The 20,951-nt window shown below is 59.3% G+C and overlaps 3 protein-coding genes across 4 annotated transcripts in view; 1 reads left to right on the plus strand and 2 right to left on the minus strand.

Moving 5' to 3' along the window:
- Positions 1-15,986, plus strand: part of MACROD1 (mono-ADP ribosylhydrolase 1) — a 60,385-nt gene extending 44,399 nt beyond the window's left edge. The window contains exons 4-11 of one of the 2 annotated variants that reach the window (XM_090055126.1): positions 5,899-5,928; positions 11,182-11,298; positions 13,778-13,899; positions 14,183-14,213; positions 14,309-14,382; positions 15,020-15,101; positions 15,534-15,564; positions 15,866-15,986. In XM_090055126.1, coding sequence (XP_089911252.1) covers positions 5,899-5,928; positions 11,182-11,298; positions 13,778-13,899; positions 14,183-14,213; positions 14,309-14,382; positions 15,020-15,101; positions 15,534-15,538 — 461 coding nt within the window. In that variant the 3' untranslated portion in view covers positions 15,539-15,564; positions 15,866-15,986. The remainder of the gene's footprint in view (positions 1-5,898; positions 5,929-11,181; positions 11,299-13,777; positions 13,900-14,182; positions 14,214-14,308; positions 14,383-15,019; positions 15,102-15,533; positions 15,565-15,865) is intronic. The other variant, XM_090055125.1, reaches the window with a different exon arrangement.
- Positions 15,987-16,517: 531 nt separating this feature from the next.
- OTUB1 (OTU deubiquitinase, ubiquitin aldehyde binding 1) lies at positions 16,518-19,347 on the minus strand. The gene is made up of 7 exons (XM_090055147.1): positions 19,229-19,347; positions 18,969-19,030; positions 18,752-18,850; positions 18,221-18,339; positions 18,055-18,139; positions 17,759-17,953; positions 16,518-17,445 (listed from the first exon to the last, which is right to left on the minus strand). The coding sequence occupies exons 1-7, from the start codon at positions 19,278-19,280 to the stop codon at positions 17,251-17,253; spliced, it is 807 nt and encodes a 268-aa protein (XP_089911273.1). The 5' UTR covers positions 19,281-19,347; the 3' UTR covers positions 16,518-17,250.
- A 141-nt stretch (positions 19,348-19,488) lies between these two features.
- Positions 19,489-20,906, minus strand: LOC149860585 (uncharacterized). Its single transcript, XM_090055177.1, has 4 exons — positions 20,837-20,906; positions 20,425-20,708; positions 20,174-20,273; positions 19,489-19,859 (listed from the first exon to the last, which is right to left on the minus strand). The coding sequence occupies exons 1-4, from the start codon at positions 20,837-20,839 to the stop codon at positions 19,689-19,691; spliced, it is 558 nt and encodes a 185-aa protein (XP_089911303.1). The 5' UTR covers positions 20,840-20,906; the 3' UTR covers positions 19,489-19,688.
- Between the last annotated feature and the right edge of the window lie 45 nt (positions 20,907-20,951).

Consider the following 20,951-nt stretch of genomic DNA (forward strand, 5'->3'; position numbering starts at 1 on the left):
GGCTCCCACCTCCTGCTCCCACCCCCTGGCTCCACTTCTCTCCCAGAGAACCCAGGCATCCCAGTCCTCCCCACCCTCTTCCAACTCCAGCCCCCACAATCTCCCAGCCAAGGCCCAATGCTCATGCAATGGCCCCGTGCCTGCTCACACTCACTCCTGTTCACTACTGTTGTGTGAGGAGGTCCCTGATTGGAGGGTGGGGGATATACTTGGGGTGGGGGATCAGAATTTGCTTTGGAATAAACCAAGTGGCTCTAAACAGCTTTGATCTCACACATGGGAGCTCTGAAGACAGCCAGTAGCTGGGGAAGCTGGGATCCTGTAGATATAGGCCCCTGGAGTGTATATTGCTAGCTGGAACCACTGAGGTCTTATATATATGGGCCCCCAGAATGTATATGGCCAGTCATATATAGATATATCTATATCTATATAGGGACCCACAGGGTATATGGGCAGCCAGGACTGCTGAGTTCTTATATATATATATAGGGACCTAAAATATATGTCACCAGATTCAAAAAAGTAGATGTTGAAAGTAACTTGTCTCTCATATATGTATACGCACCCAAAATACAGCTATCTGGCAAATGCAGCTGGGATCTTATATATATATATAGATACCCAGAAATATATCTATATCCCAAGTAAAGAGCAGCTTGTCTCCTATATATGCATATGTGCCCAAAATACAGCTCTCCAGTCACAAGAGCCCAAAAATATATATATCCCAAGTAACTTGTCCTTATATGTGTGTATGTGCCCAAACTACTGCTCTCTGGCCACAGCAGCTGGGTACTTATATATATACAGCAACAGCTTAGATCATATAGAGAGAGAGAAAGAAGAGGGGGTAGAGAAGGCCCGTGTGTGTGTGTAGGCCTTCTCTACATTTATGATCCCAGCCACTCTGCTTAGATATATACATATATATGCACATATACATATACATAAATACATATATAATACCTTAGCTGCCATATGTGTGTGTGTATGTCCAGCTATACACTCTTTCTCTTTATATACATACATATACACATATGTGTGCATGTACCCAAAATGTATATATCCAACTATAGTAGCTGGCCTCTTATCTATCTATCTATCTATCTACGTGTGTGTGTGTGTGTGTGTGTGTGTGTGTGTGTGTGTGTGTAGGATATATATGAGGTCTAAGATATTATTATATGCGTGTGTGTATGTATGTATATATGCAAGCTTGTATATGTCTATATGTATACGCATGTATTTGCATGTATCTGACCAGAACATTTGGTATCATAAATACAGAGAAGGTATATCTATCTATCTATCTATCTATCTATCTATCTTCGGCTCAGAAGAACTTGGATCTTATATACATATACATATCCCCAACATGTACATATCCAACCAGAGCCACTGGGATTTATATACATGGGATATGGGATATAGACACATATTCACATAATATGTATACAACACATACATACTGTACACACATAATTATAGTATATATATTTTTATATATATATATATTCACACACACACACACGCATGCGCACATGCATGTGAGAGTGTGTGTATACAGCCAGCTAAAAATATCTTAGATGTTGCATATATCGTTTGTGTGTGTGTATGTATACACACACTTACATATATATGTATATATGCCTGTTTGCTTGTACCTTAGGTCTTACATATAATATATGTGTGTGGGTGTGTGTGTATATATACCTGCACACATACACACACATATACATATATATATATATATTCATATGTGTGTATAGTCAGATAAAAACTTGGCTATATACACACACCTTAGATCTTGCATACATTGTGTGTGTGTGTTAGTGTGTGTACATACTTATGTATATACCTAGCTAAAAACACATTAGATCTCACATATATCATTTATGTGCATGTGTGTATATGCACACACACACACACATATACTGACATATATATATATGTATATTTGTATGTGTGTATGTATATGGCCAGCTAAAAACAATTTAATCTCACATATATCATTTATATGTGTGTATATATACACAAACATATATACACACACCTATACACACATATGTATGTATATTTGTGTGTATATAGCCAGCTAAAAACCTAAGATCTTACATATATCATATATACACATATATATCATCACATATATATCATATACACAGATGAACACACATCTATCTATCTGTTTATCTATTGATCTATGTATCTATCTATCTTAGCTTAGACCTTATCTATAGGTACCCCAAAAATACATATACATGCATATCTATATCTCCAGCCAGAGTCACTGGGATCTCATATACATTTGTATCCCCAAAATATCTAGAGCCAGCTGGGCACAGCCTCGATCTTGCCTGAATACGCTGCAAAAATGTATTTATCTGTCCAGGACAGCTGGGACCTTGTATCTGTGTCTTCCCCTCCTTCCTCAGCCTCCTTAGGTAGATCTGGGCTGGGTGGGGGGTGTCTATTCCCCCCCACCATGGGGGAAATCTGAGAGCAACCCGCCCCCCCGCTACTGACTCTTGCTTTGCATCCCACCCCTGGCATCCAGAAACCAGTACAACCAGTATGTCACAGGCCTGCCCAGTCCCGGCCTCCCAGCCCCATGGGGAGGGGTACCCATTGGGCTTCTTTCCCTCCCCTGAAATCGAGAGGGGGGGATTTTTCCACCTCCTGGAAGGGGGGTGGAGGAAAGAAGAGTGGGGGAGGGGAAAATGGGTGTGCGTGCCTTTTAATCCTCTCATTTTGGGTTCAAAAGAGCCCTTTTGGGTGGGGGGGGTTGCTTGCAAGCTACATTTTCCTTCGGTGTCTTCCACTTCCCGCCTCTCTCTCTGCCATGAAGTCAGAGCCAGGGTGGAAAGATGGAGAGGGGGGCTATTTTTTAAGGGAGGGGGTGGCTAGAGAACCCAGGCGTCCGGGAGACTTGGGGGGTCTGGGGGGGTCTTACCTGGTCAGCTGGAGACAGACCCTGGGGTGGGCAAAGTTTGGGGCTCCGGCTAGCGCAGGTGAATCCAGTCCAACAGGGATGCTGGGGGAAATGGGAGGGACTGGGAGGCCAAGGGGGTGGGGGGAGCTGGGGGTGGGGTCTGGCTGGGGGGGTTGGGGTGTGCACACGCACACACACGCGTGCACACGGGCTGGGGGCAGCTGGGAGGCTGGGGGGGGGCGGATGCGTTGCCGGGGAGGATGCTCTGGTTGCCGGGGCCTGCCTCTCATCGCCCTGGCAACGCTGGACCAGGCCCCCCCCACCTCCCCCTTTGCAGCCAAGATGGCAGCGATGGGGGGAGTGCCAAGCCCCCCGCCCCTGTGGGGGAAAGGGGCAGGGCCAAGGGGGTAAATCAGTGCTTGGGGGGGAGTGAATTAAGGAAGTAGGGATGGGGGAGAGCTAGGAAGAGGAGAGAACCCAGGCTGGGGTCCCAGCTCCCCCTGCTCTAACCCTCCAACCCCCACTCCCCCCAGTCAGAGAACCCTGGAGAGCGGGCCCCCCCAGCTCCTAACCCCCCTCCCCAGGAGTGGGGGGAGAACCCAGGCTGCCAGGCTTCCAGCCCCCCGAAAGCGGACTGTTAACCCCATCCCTGCCAGGGGATGAATAAGAAGTCCTGACGCCTGGGTTCTCTCCCTGCTCTGGGAGAGTGGTGGGGGCCGGGGGGGGAGAGCAGGGGGGCAGGAGCCCGGATATCCGGGGTCTTTCACCTGCTTCCCCCTCTCAGGTGTGGCCTGCAGCAAGTACCCCAGGTCTCAGCTCTGTTGAGGTGACAATCTGGGGGGCTGGGGCAGGGTGGCTCCCCCTCAGCTCCCCCACCCTTGGAGGTCCCCGTTATACCCAGTCCCTGGCGCCCCCCAAGCCAGCCGCAGCTTGTGTACCCAGCCTGTGTCCACCCAAGCCAGCCACAGCCTGTTGTACCCAGTCCCCGGCACCCCCTAGAGCCAGCTGCACCTGTTATGCCCACTCCAGAGCCAGACTCAGCCTGTTATACCCAGTCCCCATTGCTCCCCAGAGCCAGCTGCACCCCAGCACTGGGCGAGAGGTCCTGTATGTACCCAGGACGAAGGGGATCTTCCAACTTGGGCAGCAGGGGCTTGTGCTGCCCTCTGGTGGTGACAGCAGGTATTGCGGGGCTGTGTGTCCTGTCCACCACACTGCAAGGAGGGGAAGGGAGATTCTCTATCTCCCTGGGCAGCACCCGTTCCAGGCTGGCACCCTGGTGAGTGAAAGCAAGAGGCACGTCACCCACAGAAGGTCATAGTGAGTGTGAAATGGGGTCTGTCCAGCACCCGCCAAGCTCAGCCAGGGGGAGTGTATAGTGCCCAGCATCTCCTGATCCTGGCCTAGGGGGTCTATAGAGTACTCAGTGCTCCTGATCCTGGCCTAGGGATCTGTATAGCACTCAGTACCCCCGACCTTGGCCTAGGGGGTCTGTGCAGCACCTGATGCCCCGATCCCAGCCTGGGGGCGGGGGGGGGGATCTGTACAGCACCCAGCCCCCCCAGTCTTTGCCTGCAGTGCCCAGTGCCCCAATCTTCGCCCTCAGAGGTCCAGGCCATGCCCAGATGCCCCCTCCGCCTCTGCCCTTGAACCCACGCCAGCTCATTTGGCTTCCTTCTGCTTCTGAACTGCAGCCAACTCATTAGCAGCCTGGTAATTAACAGAGGAGGGCCAGGGAAGGGAGGGGGTCTCAGGGGCTGCTCTGTGGGCACTGTGCCTCAGGCTGCCAGGGGTTTGGGGGGCAACTGTATTACAGCCCAACAGCCCTGCCCCCCCTCCTCTATGACCCCGCCCCTTCTGCATGTTAATGAGCTGCTGCTGTAATTTGGGGAGCCTCAATGTGGCTGGCTCTGGGGTGGGCGCTGGGGGCTGGGCACGACAGGCTGTGGCTGGCTTTGGGGTGGGTGCTGGCAGCTGGGTATAACAGGTCCCCTTACCCTCCCCACCACCCTTGCTCTCCTGGGTTTCCCCTGCTCCCTCCCTCCATGCCCTGACAATTTGCTGATGGCTTCACACCTGTTACTGGGGAGTTGCCCTGGCAACAGTTCATCGCATCACCTCAGAACCCCCCCCCCAAAACGTCACCGCAGTGATCCCAGATCCCCCCAGGCCCAGGCCTGGGTCCCAGCCCGGATGCCTGGCTTCTCTCCAGCTGTGGGAGCTGGGGGCGGTAAAGCAGGAGGGGCTGGGAACCCAGCACGGGGTTCTCTCCAGCTCGGGGAGGGGCGGGCAGGGCAGGGGAGGAGCGGTGGAGGGGTAGAGCAGAGCGGGCTGCCAGCCTGAACGCCTGGGGTCTGTCCCATCTCTGGGACTGGAGTGGGGCCTGATGGACGATGCAGAGGGGTGGGAGCCTGGACATCTGGGTTCCTGCCCCGCTGTTTTCTTCCCTGCCTCAGTTTTCCCAGCCATCAGTAGAGGGAGGACATTGCTGCCCCCCTCCCCATGTGAATTGCCACAGGTGCTCCCACTTACCCTGTAGGGCAGCATCATGGTTTGGGGGGGCAGGATTAGGGCCAGGAGTGGGGGGCAGCTACTGCTACTACTATCCTCCCCCCGCTCCTTGCCTATGTGTAAACAGCTTCGGCTCTACAGGGACCCCAGCAGTGGGGTCAGGCAGCCTGCCAGTGCTAAGTGCCTGTGATGGATGGGACACAGCGGTGCGGGGACGGGAACCCAGACATCCGGGCTTCCAGCTCCCCCCCGCTTCCCCTCAGATCCCCTTCCAGAGTGGGGTGGGAAGCCAGGCATCTGGGCTCCCAGATCCCCCTGCTCTCGCTCCCTGGCTCCCACTTCCCTCCCGCAGCTGGAGAGAACCAGGCCTTGTGGGGGTGGGGGGGGGGGCAACATCCCCTAGTGTTCCCCTAGTGCCCTCACTAACCTGCTCTCTCTCTCTGTCCCCACAGCCAACAGCACCCTGCTTGGTGGAGGTGGAGGTGAGTGTGAGCCCTCATGCAAACCCTTGTGCAAACCCTTGTGCAGGGGGTGAGGGGAGGGGCTAGGGGTGTCAGTGGTAGAGCAGGGTGAAGGCCTCCAAGGGCATGACAGTCCCCTGTGAACACATGCTTGCTCACACACATGCATGCCGGATCACGTGATCAAACACTCATGGTCTCACAATCACAGGTGCAGACAGCCTGACCACCTCATATATGTAATGTGGCTCATTGCCTTGCACACAGACATGCTCCCACAAAACCCAGGTGTCCGGGACACATGCACACACCCACAGAACCCAGGTGTCCTGGACACACACATACACACATGCGTGCACACATGATCCAGGTGCCCCACACAGACACACAGAAACCAGGTATCCAGGGGACACACACATGAAACCCAGGCATCCCACACATACAGAACCTAGATGTCAGGGTACACACGTGCACCACACACAGTCACACCACCAAACCCACACATCCAGGACACCCCCGCCCCAGGTGTCTGGGGGACACATACCTACAAAACCCAGGCATCCAGGACATAAACTTACACGGAATCCAGGCATCCCACACCTACAGAACCTGAATGTCTGGGTACACATATACAGCACACACACTCATACACACCAAACCCAGGCATCCAAGACAAACACACACACCCCCACAGAACCCAGGTGTCCAGGACACACATACACCCTCCCCAGGTACCCAGGTATCTCCCTCCCCCCACCCCCCCAACACACACACAACCTAGCCATCTGGGCATACACACAATCACAGAATCCAGGTGTCTAAGACACGCACACGCACACCCCCCTGTGTTACTATAAAACACACCTACCTATCTTACCATCCATCCATCCATCCATCTACCTGCCTATCAGGGGCTGGGGACACCTGGCGCTGGGCTGTGCCTGCCTCTGGGATGGGTGTCGGGCCTGAGTGTAACAGATATGGCTAGCTCTGGTGGGGGTGGGGGGCCACCTCAGGTCCATCACTGTGCTGGAACCCAGGCATCCCCCCCACCGCCTCCTCCCTGGCTCGATATAAGCCACCGCACTCAGTGGAGGGGTTTTTTTTGAAACTCTAATCAGCGAAGAGCCTGGCGCTGAGGAAAAGAGGAGAGAAAATCAATTTTTCTCCTCACAAACGAGCACGGATCAGCTCGTAAAAGCTTGGTGACAGCCCAGGCTTAAAAGCCCTCGTGGGAGATTTATACCCCAGAGCATCTGGGCTGGGACCATTTTTTGTCCCTTTCCCTCCACTCCAGGCTTCAGAATATCCCCAGGAGGGGATAGAACCGACAGGTCACTAAAGGCTCAGAAATGGAGAGACTTGGGGAAGAGCCCAAGGGGTTTGAACACAGGGAATGGGGTGAAAATAGGATCGTAGTTTCAAAGGGGCTTAGACACTATCTTCAAAGGGGTTTGGATGCTATTTTCAATGGGGTTCGAACACGGGAAACATGGTGCAAATGGGACAGTATTTCCAAAGGGGTTTAGACACTACTTTCAATGGGTTAGATGCAGTTTTAAAGGGGTTTAGACACTTTTTCAAAGGGATTTACATGCTGTTTTCAAAAGGATTTGAACATGGAGAATGTGGTCAAAATGGGACTGTATTTTCAAAGGGGCTTAGATACTTTTTCAAAGGGGTTTGAACATGGGGTGGGAATGGGATGGTCTTTCCAAAGGGATTTAAACACTATTTTCAAAGAGAAGTTAGACACTATATTCTATGGGGTTTAGATGCTGTTTTCTAAGGGGTTTGGACACAGGGAATGGGGTTGAGATGAGATTGTAATTTCAAAGAGGTTTGGATGTTTTTTAAAGGGGTTGAGATGAATTTTTCACAGAGATGTATACACTGTTTTCAAAGTGGGGTTGGCTATTAGCTTCCAAGGGGTTGAGATGCTTTTTTCAAAGGGGTTTAGATGATATTTTCAAGGGGATTCAGGCCCCAAGCAGGGCTGAAAGGGCTATGCAGCTGGCATCCTGCATAGGGTTGTACCCACTAAGGGTTTGCCGTCCCCCCAACAAATAAAGGGACAGCCTTGTAAATGGCTCTGGGGACCTGCCTGCCTTTTGATCCCTGATCCCAGACTGGATCAAGCATCAAATGCCCCTGATCTCAGTGCTTGGTGCCTCCTGATCCCGGCCTGGGGTCTGCACAGTGCCCAGCACCCCCCCCATCCCAGCCTGGGGGGTCTGTGCAGCGTCTGTCCATGTTCGGTCCGTCCCCCGCGCCGGGCGGTGATGGATGGGGTGTTTTCCTTGCGAAGGCCACGGCGGGCAAATGCGGCGCTGAGATTTATGGCACTTAGTGAGTGCATTAGCACGATCCCCCCCAGCCTCCCCCCAGCCCCCACTCGTTAATTTGATTGCAAAACAACTCTTAAGGCTGTGAAATGCCAGCGTTGGCTTCATTGTCTTCCACACAAGGACATACTGAGGGGGGGCAGGATTCGGGGGGGGACACCATCTTACTCTGCTCTGGAGTAAATCAGGTGTGTTGGAAGCCCCCCGTAGAGGCAAATGCACTGTTTTGGGGGGGAAGATAGGTCCTGCTTGTTCACCAGCGTGTGCGAATGGCACACTAGGAGCTCGCGTGGGGTTGCTCACACGTCGTGGCAAAGGTGAGAGCTGCATGGCCCACAACCCGTCCCCCACTGCTGCAGCACCCCTCACTTGGGGACCGCGTTGCCCTCCTCCCTCTCTCTTGGGCCCCTCCTCAGAGGTGGCCATGTTGCCCCCTCACAAGGCAGCTATCTTCTTCCCCTCAGGCGCAATCATGTTGCCCCCCTTAGCAGTAGCCATGTTGTCCTGTCGTGAGGCGGCCATGTTTCCCTTTTTTTGAGCAGTCACACTGACCTCTCATAAGGCGACCTTGTATCTCACTCATTGGCAGCCATGTTGCCCACTCACAGCCCCACCATGTTCCCCCGCAACCCTCACCCATGTCCCCCTCCTCAGGGGCAGCCATGTTGACCTCTCTCAAGGCAGTCATGTTTCTCCCTCAGGGGCAGCCATGTTGCCCCCTCACAAGGCAGCCATGCTTCTCCCTCCTTGTGGTAGCCAGGTTGCCTCCTCACCAGGCATCCATGTTGCTCTCTTTGGGGGGGTTACATTTCTGCCTCTTTGGTAGCCGTTGCCTCCTCACAAGGCAGCCATATTGCCCCCCTCACAATGTGCCATATTCCTCCCCTCAAGGTTAGCCACCTTGCCCCCTCATGAGGCAGCCACGTGGTCTCCTCCCAAGGCAGCCATGTTCCCCCCTTGGGCAGCCATATTGCCTCCTTTAGGAACAGCCATATTACCCCTCCTGAGGCAGCCATGTTTTTCCCCTGAGGGTTGGCCATCTTGTCTTCTCCACCCCTCTGCCTCCCGCTCCATCCCAAGACTCCAGCTGCTGGGGATTAGCAGCGATTAGCATCCCCCCCGCCCCCAGCAGCCATCCTAGGAGTTTAATGAACCTCTGCTAAGCCGGCTGCCCGAGGGCGGCCGAGGCTGGTTGGGATTATCCTTAAGGATTGCAGGGAGGGACCCAGGTGTGCGGCCTCTACCCCTGCTCAGCTCCCACGTCCTCCCCGAGCGCCAGACCCCAGGCGCCCGGCCCCCCAGGCCCTCCCCCCCGGCCCCCCGCCTCCCAGAGCTGCGGAGACCCCAGGCCTCTCTATTCCCACCATCCCCATTTCCCCCCTTGTAATCCCTTACTCGTTTCACTGGGATTAGCAGGGCCTGGTAATTGCTTTCCCTTCCTGATTAATACCAAAGCCTCCAACCCGTCCACAGGGAAACCGGCCAGAAATGACCCCCCTCCCAGGGTGCGGGGGCATATGTACATAACCCCGTCACCCCACCCCGATTTACATACAAGAGCAATTAATTTGATGACAGTCGTTGTGATTGGAAAAGGAAACGATGGTCGTTGAGGCAAAGTGGGGAAGGCGGAAAGGCCTGAAATTGGCCAGGGAACCTCAAGAAATGGGAAGTTAATTCATTAATTAATCCATTGATTAATTAATTCCAGGCCCCCCTGCAATGTTCACTGAGAAATGGGGAGTGAGCGAATGAGGGAGGGAGGGAGCTAGTGTCAGGCCTGCTGGGAGGGGTTCATTGAGAAATGGGGAGTTAGTTGGTCAGCGGCTGCTCAGGACTCGCTGTTCAGACCCCGCGTAACGTGTACAAGTGCCCTCGGAGCCCAGCCGATTTCAGCTCGGCCTCAAATATTTCATTGGGAAATTAGAAATATGCGTGTGTGTTAGTTAATTAGTTAGTTTCAGATCTTGCCTCAAAAGTTTGGGGAAGTTCATTAGTTAGTTGGTTAGTGGCTTAGCTAGTTGCTTGGTTGGTTCGTTGCTTGGCTGATTTCAGGTCGGCCTCAACAGCGTTGCTGGGAAGCGGGAAGTGTGTTGGCTGACTGGCTAATTTCAGACCTGCTTGAAAACATTCAGGTGAGAAATAGGGAGTTTGCTTGTTATTAATAGGGAGGAAGGAAGGAAGGATCAGGCCCATCTCAGGTCACCTGTGCCGTCCCCTGTACCCCAAGCCACCCTGTGTTGCCAGAAGACACCGGTGCTTTGGGTCCGATGCAAACCAAAAAGGCCTCGAGTAGCTCAGTGCAGCAAGGCACCGTGGACAGAGTCCCAGGACACCTGGGTTCCCTCCAGCTCTGGGCGGGGAGTGGGGCTGAGGTGCAAGAGCGAGGGAGTGGGGGCCCGTGTTGCCCCACGACCGGGCTGGGGGACTCTCAGGCCCGCTGGCCCTGGGCCCGGGCACTGCCAGCGCGAGGATGATTCATGGGTGGTGAAAAACAAACATGGGGGGGCGGGCGGGGCCAGCTGCCAGGAGCCCAGACGCCTGGGTTCTCCTCCTGCCCCGACTCCATTAGGGCCTGGTGATGGATGGGAGGCAGTGCCTGGCGCAGGGCCCGTCGGAGCGGCTGCCAGTAGGGAGGGCTGGGGGCAGAGCAGGGTGTGTGGGACACCGGAGTGTACTTGCGTGTCCCGGACACTTGGGTTCTGTGCACACATGCATGTGTGGCCTGGATACCTACGTTCAGTGTGTGTGTGTGGAGGGGCGCCTGGGTTCTCTGGGAGGGGAGTGGGGTCTGGGGGTTCAGAGCAGGGTGCCTGGGAGTTGGGACCCCTGGGTTCCCTTGGGGGGAGGAGGGGGGCTGGGCCTCAGGGTCCTGGGTCCCCTGGGAGGCAGGTGGAGCCAGGGTAACCCTTTCCCCTTCTGCCTGCAGTGGATGGCTGCATTCACCGAGCTGCCGGAGAGCTGCTGAAGGAGGAGTGTCGCTCGCTGAGCGGGTGCGAGACCGGCGAGGCCAAGATCACGTGTGGCTACCGCCTGCCAGCACTGTGTGAGTGCAGGGGGCAGTGCACGTGCATGGGGCGCAGTGTGCATGCACAGGGGAACAGTGTGACTCTTCATAGGGCAGTGAGACTGCACAGGGGGCAGTGTGCATGCATGGGGGGCACAGTTTGTGTGACATGCTACTTGTTTGATGCACTGCTTGTACAACATGCTGGTTCTGTGATGCTGCTTGTGTGAGGTGTTTTGGAGGGGGCATATAGCTTGTGCAGCACGGTGGTGGTGTGACACATAGCCCATGCAGCACACTGGTTGTGTGAGAAGCTGCTTACGGGACACAGGTTGTGAAACACAAGGGTTGTGCGACATGGCTTCTGCAACCCACTGCTTGTGCAGCACGCTGTTTGTATGGAGTGCTATTTGTGACACACCATGTGTGTGATACGCTGCTTGTGCACCAACACCAGGGTGCAGATCAGGAAGGAGCTGGGATGTGAGGAGCCTTGGCTCTGATGCTCCTTCCCTGCCTGGGGCCCTGGGCTGGAATCATTGAATTTTCCCCTGCCTCAGTTTCCCCAACTGTGAATTGGAGGAAGGGGAGCTCTGAGGGGGTGTTGGACTGTGCTAGGACTCAGGAGAGGAGAACAAGGAGAAAGTGAGTGTGAGTGAGCATGTGAGGGATCATGTGTGAGCAGGTGTACAAGGGACTGTGAGGGGACACATGAGCGTGAGCAGACATGAGGGACACAGATAAGCGGACATGTGAGAGTCCATATGAGTGTGAGCAGGTGTGTAAGGGACCATGTGAGTGGGTGTGCTAGGGACCATGCAAAGTGTGCAAGGGACCATGAGACTGTGAGCAGTGGACAAGGAATAATGGGATTGTGAGCAGGCATGTGAGAGACCGTGAAAGTGTGAGAACACATACTAGGGTTCATGTGTGAGCATGTGTGCGAAGGACCACATGACTGTGAGTGGAGATGTGAAGGACCACATGAGTATGAACAGGTGTACAAATGTGAGTGGGCCTGCTAGGGAGTGTGAATAGGTAGATAAGGGATGGTGTGAGTGTGAACAGGTATGTCAAGGACTGCAGGAATGTGAGGGAGCATGTGAGTGCAAGTGGGTGTTTGGAGGACCATGTTAGTGAACAGGTGTGCAAGGAAGCATGTGAGTGTGAGCAGCAGTATAAGGGACCATATGAGAGCAGGTGTGTGAGGGACTATGTGAGAGCAGGCAGGCGAGGAACCACATGTTAGCAGGTTTGCAAGGGCCCATATGATAGTGCACAGGTGTGTGAGGGACCACATGAGTGTGCACAGGTGTGCAAGGGGGTCACATGAGTGTGCACAGGTGTGAGGGGTCACTTGAGTGTACACAGGCATGTGAGGGCCTCGTGAGTGTGACAGGGCTTTCCTGGCGCTCCTACAGCAAAGGTTGGTCCCTGCCAGCCCAGCCCCCTTGTGCAAATCCCTTGCACTAGTGCAAAGGAAGTGTGAGCCCATGGGGGGCTAGAGCCAGGGAGGGGATGGGGGTTTCCCCAGCCCTGGGCCAGGCAGCTGTCATGTGGCACATGTGTGCACAACCATGGGCACATGTGTAACATAGACACTCCAGTGCATACGCAACACACATGGCTGATACAGGAGCACACTCCGGTCCATGTGCGCATGTGCACACACTCATAGTCTCCCTGCTCTCACTCCCTAGGCCCCAGTTCCCTCTCAGAGCTGGAAAGAACCCAGGCGTCCCAGCTTTGGACTCTGAAATGGGTCCAGTCCATCCATGTCTGCGCGTCCACAGTGTGCCAGTGACACCTGGTGGCAGCTTGGTGCCCAGCTGTGTGTGTGTGTGTGTGTGTGTGTGTGTGTGTGAGAGAGAGAGAGGGGGAGAGAGATGTCTGGGATCTGAGTGTGCGTGCGTGTGTGTGTGTGTAGTTGTTTGAGACAACTGGGTTCTGTGTGTGTACAGTGATGTGAGGCCATGCAGTCCTAGATGAACACCCACCCACACACGTGTCCATGCATGCTTGCATACAATATTCTCAACCAGGTCGTGGGGCAAGTTTTCAGGGTGGAGGGTCAAGGCTGGGCCTGGACACCTAGCTTCTTTGGGGGGCGGCTGGATGGGGGTGCTGGGCCAGGCACCAGGGTTCTCTGGGGCTGGATGGGGGGGGGGGCGCTGGGTGGGACTCCTGGGTTCTCTGGGGCTGGATGTCGGGGGGGCTGGCCCGGACACCTGGGTTTTCTGGGGCTGGATGGGGGGGCGCTGGGTGGGACTCCTGGGTTCTCTGGGGCTGGATGGGGGCGCGCTGGGTGGGACTCCTGGGTTCTCTGGGGCTGGATGGGGGGGTGCTGGGTGGGACTCCTGGGTTCTCTGGGGCTGGATGGGGGGGGGGCGCTGGGTGGGACTCCTGGGTTCTCTGGGCCTGGATGTCGGGGGGGCTGGCCCGGACACCTGGGTTTTCTGGGGCTGAATGTGGGGCTGCCCCGGACTCCTGGGTTCTCATGCCTGCCTGTCCCCCGCAGGGGTGATCCATACTGTGGGACCCATTTGCCAGGGCCCCCCTGGGCCCACGCAGGAGGCCGCACTGCGGAGCTGCTACAGTAACAGCCTGCACCTTGTGGAGGAATGCGGGCTGCGCTCAGTGGTAAGGGGAGGGGCCAGGTGGGGGCATGAGGGTAGAGCCTGGGTGGGGCTAGGGGTGGGTGGGGCTTCAGACAGGGGATGGCATTTGGGACTTCCTGGAAGGGGGTGTGGCCTGTGAGGGTGGGGTCCTGTGGTAGGCCTTGGGGGTGGGGCTTCCCAGGCAGAGTCTCCAGGGAGGGGGAGAGGCCTTTGGTGGACATGGTCCCATGGAGAGGTGGGTGTGGTTTCCTGGGGGTAGGGCTGGGGGAGCAGCTGCCTCTTCTGACCCGTATCTATCCCCCCAGGCCTTCCCCTGCATCTCCACTGGGGTCTTCGGTGAGTCTCAGGGGGTGGGGGCTTGGGGTCTGGACCAGGGCGGGGGGGCCCTGGCTCCTCCCACTTGTTTGACTTCTGCCCTCTCCCCACCCCAGGCTACCCCAACGAGGCTGCGGCTGAGGTGGTGCTGGGCACGCTACGGGAGTGGCTGCAGGAACACAAGGACAAGGTGAGTGTGTGAGGGGCATATGTATGATCAGAGACCTTGTGAGCATGAGCAAGTGGGGGGGGGGGGTGAGCATGGACCTGCAGGTGTGAGCAGGCATGCAAGAGGCACATAAAGTGAGCATAGACCCTGGGGTGTGAGGAGACATGCAAGGCACAGAGCATAAGCATGGACCCCAAGTGGGAGGAGGCATGCAAGGGGCATGGGATGTGAGCATGTACCCCATGAGTGTAAGCAGGCCTGCAAGAAGCATGGAGGGTTGAGCATGGACTGTGCAAGTGTGAGCAAGTGTGCAAGAGGCATGGAGAGTGAGCCCATGTTCACTCCCTGTGCTTCCAGCACGCCTGCTCAGAGACCTTGTGAGTGTGAGGAGGCGTGCACGAGGAACAGGGGTGAGCATGGACCCTTGCAAGTGTAAACAAGCGTGCACAAGGCACGGGGGTTGAGCATGGACCCTGTACGTGTGAGCAGGCTTACAAGGGCCCATGTAGGCCTGTGCAGATGTGTGAGCTAGGCCACCGAGCACACACGAGGGGCATTGACATGGCTGCAGGGACACAGGCGTGCAAGGGGCATGGGCCAGGGCACACGTGGGAGCTGTGGCACAGGCTCTTGCTCTCCCGGACGCCTGGTCCTGTAGGTGGAGCGCCTGCTGCTGTGCGTGTTCCTGGAGAAGGACAAGGCCATTTACAAGGAGAAGCTGCCGCTCTACTTCCCCATCGGTACGGCAACTTCCCCCCGCCTCAAATGATGCCCCTGACACCTCTGGCTCCCCCAAACAACCCCCTGAGACCTCCCCCCCTCCCCCCAATGCCTGGACCCCTGGGTTCCCTGCCCCCCCACCCCGGTGCCTGGGTTCTGCCACCCCACAGCTGCCAGGGTTTCAGCCCCACCACCAGACTCCCGGGTTCCCTCCCCTCCTCCCCCACAAGACTGCCCTGGGGGTGGGGGGGTGCCCCAAACATCCCTTACCCTCCACCCAGGAGGACTCCCCCGCACCCAAGATGCATCCCAGGGTTCCAGCAGCCCCCCAACCACCACCCATAGCCCCTGGCCCCATCTGAGTCGGGGGGTGGAGCCAGGAGAGGGGGCAGGATCATCCCTGAAGGGGGTGGGGCTACCCCAGCACTCACCTGCCCCCCCCTCTTTTCCAGCCTGAGGCCATGACCCCCCCCCCTGCCTTGGGTAAGAGCTGTGTGAGTCCCCCTCTCCACTAACACCGCCTTGCCCCAAGACACCTGGGTTTCTCTCCCTGCTCGGGGAAGGAGCCCGGGCCCCTGGGGTCTCCTGCTGGGGGGTGGGTGGGGCCCCTCCTTGTCTGCACTAAGGGGCCTGGCTGTAGCACCCCAGCAGAGGAGGCTGGGGCAGGGGCTGTGGGTCCGGAGCAAGGGGCACTGGCAGGGCTGGGTGGGCAGGTCAGGAGTGACAGGCACTGGCAGAGCAGAGTCTCTTTGGGTGGCACTGACCTTTCTCCCTCTCTCCCCAGGTGACTCCATGGATGCTAGTGCCCTTGACTGATTTCCCCCCCATGTATTATGGGGCACAGGGCATACCCCCCTGGCACTTTGCCCCTCCCCAGTGTTTGGCTAATAAAGGATTTGCTGCCAGCGGCTGTATTGGTGAGGCAGTGGGGTGCCAGGAGCCCGGAGGTCTGGGTTCCCTCCCAGGCTGTGAGGTGACCACCCATGAATCCCTGCCAAGGCCATGCTGTGATTGGGGGGCACCAGTGTGGGGTGCAAGGCTGCACACCCTGGTGGCGTTACTCTGTCTTCGTGTCCCAGGTGCCCCCACATGCATGGCAGAGCAGAGGGGCTGCGGGTTGGGAGTGAGGGGCATTGCCGCCTGCAGGACACCCTGGATCGAGGCATCTGGGACAGACCTGCACACCCAGAACCCGGGCATCCAGGACATGTACACACACACCTGCACACCCAGAACCCACATGCCTGGGACATGGGCACCTATGCACCCCCCCGCCCCCCCCAGAACCCAGACACCTGGGACACGGACACCCCACCCCCCTGGCATCTGGAACTCGTGCGCACACAACTGAGCCATTTGGGATGACCCCCCACCCCCTGCAGGTGTCTGAGACACGTGTGTGCACACACACCCACACACGCACGCGGAGCCACCGGTTCCAGCTTCCCCTTTATTGGCCACAGGAGGCAACAAGAGAACCAGATGGGAGGGGGAAGGGGAGGGGGAGCAGCACTGGGGGACTTCAGCTGCCCCCTCCCCTCCCACCCCCATTGCAGTGGCCAGGGCAGGGACCTGGGGCCCTCCAGTCCCCTCTCCCCCTTGTAGAGGAAGTTGCCCTGGTTACAAGGGGGGCAGAGCTGGGGTGTCACTGGGAGTGGGGGGGAGCAGGAGGGGGAACTCTGCTCCCTCCCAGTCCCAGAGGGGGCGTGCTGGCTGGGGGGGAGGGGGAGGGGAGTCAAGGAAGAGACCCTGGGGGAGGGGTACAGCTGAGGGGTCCTTTCCTGCCCTCCCTCCCGCCTGGTAGGAGCTGGTGGCGGGGCCTCCATACCTGGCCAAGGGTGCCACAGTCCTAGGGGGTCAGGGCAAAAGGTGTCATAGGGTAGTGGGGGGGTGGGGGGAAATATAGTTTCCTCAGCACCACCACAGACACGTGGAGGGGGGGAATGCATTGGGGCAGGTGCAGGGAACAGGTGGCAGGGGACTGGGGCAGTCAGTGGGGCCCATGGGGCTGGAGGGAGAGGCTGGGGCAGCTGGGGGTCCATGGCCACCTCTGTCTGTGGCAGGGGCAGTTCCTGGGGCAGTAGAGCAGGCAGAGATGGGGTCGAAGGTCAGGGTGGGGTTGGGGAGAGGAGGCTGCAGCAGGCAGAGGGGGAGGTCGGGGGTTGGAGGTCAGGGGTAGAGGATGTCGTAGTGGCCGGGACGGTAGAGCAGGCAGACGCGGGGCGCGGCGCCCTCGGGGAAGACGTGGGGGTTGGTGGCGCCGCGGCCCCGGTCCATGTACTCAACGCGCACGGGCGCCTGCAGGGCCTGCGCCAGCGCAATGATGTGGATGTGGTCGCTCTCCTTGCTCATGGGCTCCACCTCCTGCAGCGGCGGGTACAGGGCAGGGTGGGCATCAGAGACAAGGGAGCGCCCCTGCCCTGCCCCACCCCCTGCCCCAGCAAGCTCCACCCCCACTGACTTGGACCTACCCTGCTCACTCATACCCCCAGAGTCCCAGGGCAGGTCTCACCCATCCTGATGAAGCCCTGTCCCCGCCCCCACCAGAAATTACTCTCTTAGGCCCCACCCCCTGCCCAGGCCTCAGAACAGCCCTCCTCTGGCCCTGCCTCATGGGTGACCTCATGCCCCGCCCCCTGGCAGGCTCCTGGCCCCGCCCCCCCAGGGCCCCGCCCACCTGCTGGCAGAACTCCTTGACACCGCGCCCGCCCTCGATGAAGTGCTGGAAGAAGGCGGCGTGGCGCTGCAGGTGCCCGGACGTCAGCAGCCGCAGGTAGACCACCAGGTAGTCGGACGTGCTCTGCTCGTTGAAGGCGGCCAGGAGCTCGCCCGGCGCCACGCCCCGCTCCACCTGCTCAATCAGCTCCATGAACTGTGGGGGGAAGGGGAAACTGAGGCAGGGCTGGGATGGAGGCCCAAAGCCGAAACCCCGCCTCCAGCAGGAGCTCCGCCCCTGCCCCGGGGGGCCCTCACCGTGTTGTGGAAGTCCTCGATCGTGAACTCGGTGAAGCCCTGAGACACCAGCTCCTCCTTGCTCTTGGCCGAGATCTCCTTGAACCTGGGGGAGGGACGGCGGCGTCACTGGGGGCGGGGCCAGAGCCCGGCCCCGCCCCCAGGGGACCCAGGGCCCAGGCCTCACCGCTGCAACTCGGTGCGGTCGCCCAGCAGCGCCTCGAGGTGGGCGAAGCCGAAGGCGCGGTAGAAGCAGTTCCCATCCGGCCGCGTCTTGCGGATGTACGAGTACTTCTGCAGCAGATCCTGGGGGTGGGGCTCTGTCAGGCCACGCCCTTGGAGTGGAGCCTGGACAAGGGCTGAGGGGGCAAAGGGGTGGGGCCCAACCACCCAGGGGTCTGGGGGCGGGGTCCAGGTCTGGCCTGGGGGCAGAGGGCAGGGTCCGCCCTGGGGCAGGACAGTGGGTGGGGTCAAGCTCCGACTTAGGGGGTGGGGCTTAGCTGGTGGGCGGTCAGGCCTCTGGGCACAGGGGGCGGAGCCTGGGGCTCGGCGGGCCGGGTCTGGCCTAGGGGGCGGGCTTTAGCGCCGCTGGCCGGGGGGTGGAGCTCAGGTGCGGGGGGTGGGGCCAGGGCCTGGCTGGGCGGGGCGAAGGAAGGGCATCTGGAGGGGCTCCTGGCTCCAGGGGAGCCCGGCTCTCGGGGGGCGGAGGACGGGGCACCTTGATCTTGTGCTGGTAGACGAGGTCGTCGGGCGCGTACTCCTTGTACAGCACGGCCAGCTCGAGGCGCTCGGACACCAGCGGGTTCTGCACGGCGATCTGCGGGGGGGGCGGGTTGGGGCCACGCGTCCGGGCACCGACCCCTCCCCCCGCGAGCCCCCGCCCCCGCGCCCCCGGGAGCTGGGGGAGGGGGTCCCCGCCCCAGGCCCCCCCGCACCTCCTGCTGGATGCGGTCCTGCTGCGCCATGATGGCCTCGTCGTAGGCCAGACAGTTCACGCCTGCGGGACAAGGCGGGTGAGGGGGGAGGGGCGCCCGAGGGCCCCGCCGCTCAGGTTCCCCAGGCCGGCCCGGGGGGGGCCGGGGCCCGGCTGCCCCCCCGGGTCAGAGGTCAGGGGTCAGAGGTTGCCCCGGGGCGGGGCGGACCCAGATGTCGGGGCGGGGTCCCGCGGGGTCACGTGATTCCCCCCCTCCGGTACCGTCCGCGTCCCCCCCCAGCGGCTCCGGCTGCTGCTGAGGCTCCGCCGCCATCTCGGCCCCGCTGCGCCGAGCGCTTCCGGGTCACGGCCCGCCCCGCCGGAAGTGCCGCCCTGGCAACGGGCCCCGCCCCCATCCGGCAACGTCACCGCCCCGGGGCGTCACGTCATGGCATGGGCGGGGGCAGTCCGGGGGCGTGACATCATCCATGACCTCACAGCCCCACGAGGGTTGGTGTAGACGTGACGTCATCCGGCATCACAGCTAACGGGCGGGGAGGGGGACCGCAATGGCGAGACTTTATGGGTGAGGTCAGAGCGGCCAGCGGCAGGATGTCCTGCCATTACATCACCAGGCGATGGTGTGACATCACCTGTGTCAGCACAGCTGCATTGCTTGGAGTGTGGGCAGTTGTGTGACAGCACCATGTTGCGCCTGTCTGCGTGACATCAGCATGTGACATCACCATCTCCTCCCCATGCCCCCGTGTGGGGGGGTGGGGGGCAGGGGCCGGGAGTGCAGCTGGGGAAGCTGAGGCTGGTGACCTGCCCCCCGAGGGGCACCGCTGCAGGCCGCCGTGGGCCGTGGGGGCTCCGGCGGGGTCGCAGCTGCAGGCAGGAGCGGGGCCAGGCCCTGGGGGGAGAAGGGGGTGATGTGGGGGGGGGTCTCCCCTGGGCCGGCGAGCCTCACTGAGCCCACATAGCTTCACAAGGGGTGGCCAGGCCCAGCGCCCCCCCGGGGCTGGGGTCCGCCACCTCGAGGGGCTGGGGAAGGCCAAGGGTCCTGCCCCCTCCAGGGGCATCTGCAGAAAATCCCCTTAACTCCACCCCGCATCAGATCCCCCAGATCTGCACCCCCCACAGCTCTGAAGCCCCCCAGCTAGCCCCCCATTGCAAATCAAGCTGCCCCCCCATCTCCCATGATGCCCTGGGACCCCCCCCCATTACCTCTTCAGGGGGCTCCAGCTCCTCCATGTCTGGGAGGCTGGTCCAGGATGTGGGGAGCAGCAGGGATTCAGCCTCATGCTCTGGAGACCGGGGCCTGGGGCTGGGAGGGGAGGCAGGGCATGGACCCCAGGGGGCTCCTGCAAAACCTTGCCCCCTACCAGACTCACCCGTGCGCCTCACTCCCGACCCGCAGCCCCCAGCCCCAAGCCACAGAGGAGCCGGATGCGCTGGGTGGGCTGTTCTGCACTTACCTCTGCACCTTGCGGCCCTCGCTGGGTGGGCGGTGGGAGCAGGTGCGAGGGGGCACGGGGTGGCCCTGGTAGCAGCCCAGGGGGGTGCGGCGAGGCACCAGGCTGAAGCCAAGCTGGAGCCTCTCGGCAATGCTCCGCTTCTCCCACTGGCTGCGCAGGGGAGGGGGCCGAGGCCGCCTGGGGCCCAGCGGGGATGTGGGGGGGGCCGGGGGGGCCAGCGGGGCCGGCAGGTGCTGGAAGTGGCTGGAGACATAGACAGGCAAGTGGGACGTGTCACGCTGGGCCTGTGAGTGGGGGAGGGGAAAGGGGTCTCAGAGTCCTGCCACTGCCTCTCACTCCCCACCCACAGCCCCCTGCCCCCCAGCTCGATCGGTGCCCCTCGCTCCCCACCCACAGCTCCTCTCCCACTTACCATGGTCCTTGCTGGCTCCCAGCCCCTGCCCCTTGTCTGGACTCAGCCCCACTGACACTTACTGGCTGGCTGAGGGAGGGGGAAATGGGCACGTTACCCCCGGCCGCACCCCTTG

Source organism: Crocodylus siamensis, chromosome 6 (assembly GCF_052110815.1).
Source record: "Crocodylus siamensis isolate JL-2025a chromosome 6, ASM5211081v1, whole genome shotgun sequence".
Classification (NCBI taxonomy): domain Eukaryota; kingdom Metazoa; phylum Chordata; order Crocodylia; family Crocodylidae; genus Crocodylus; species Crocodylus siamensis.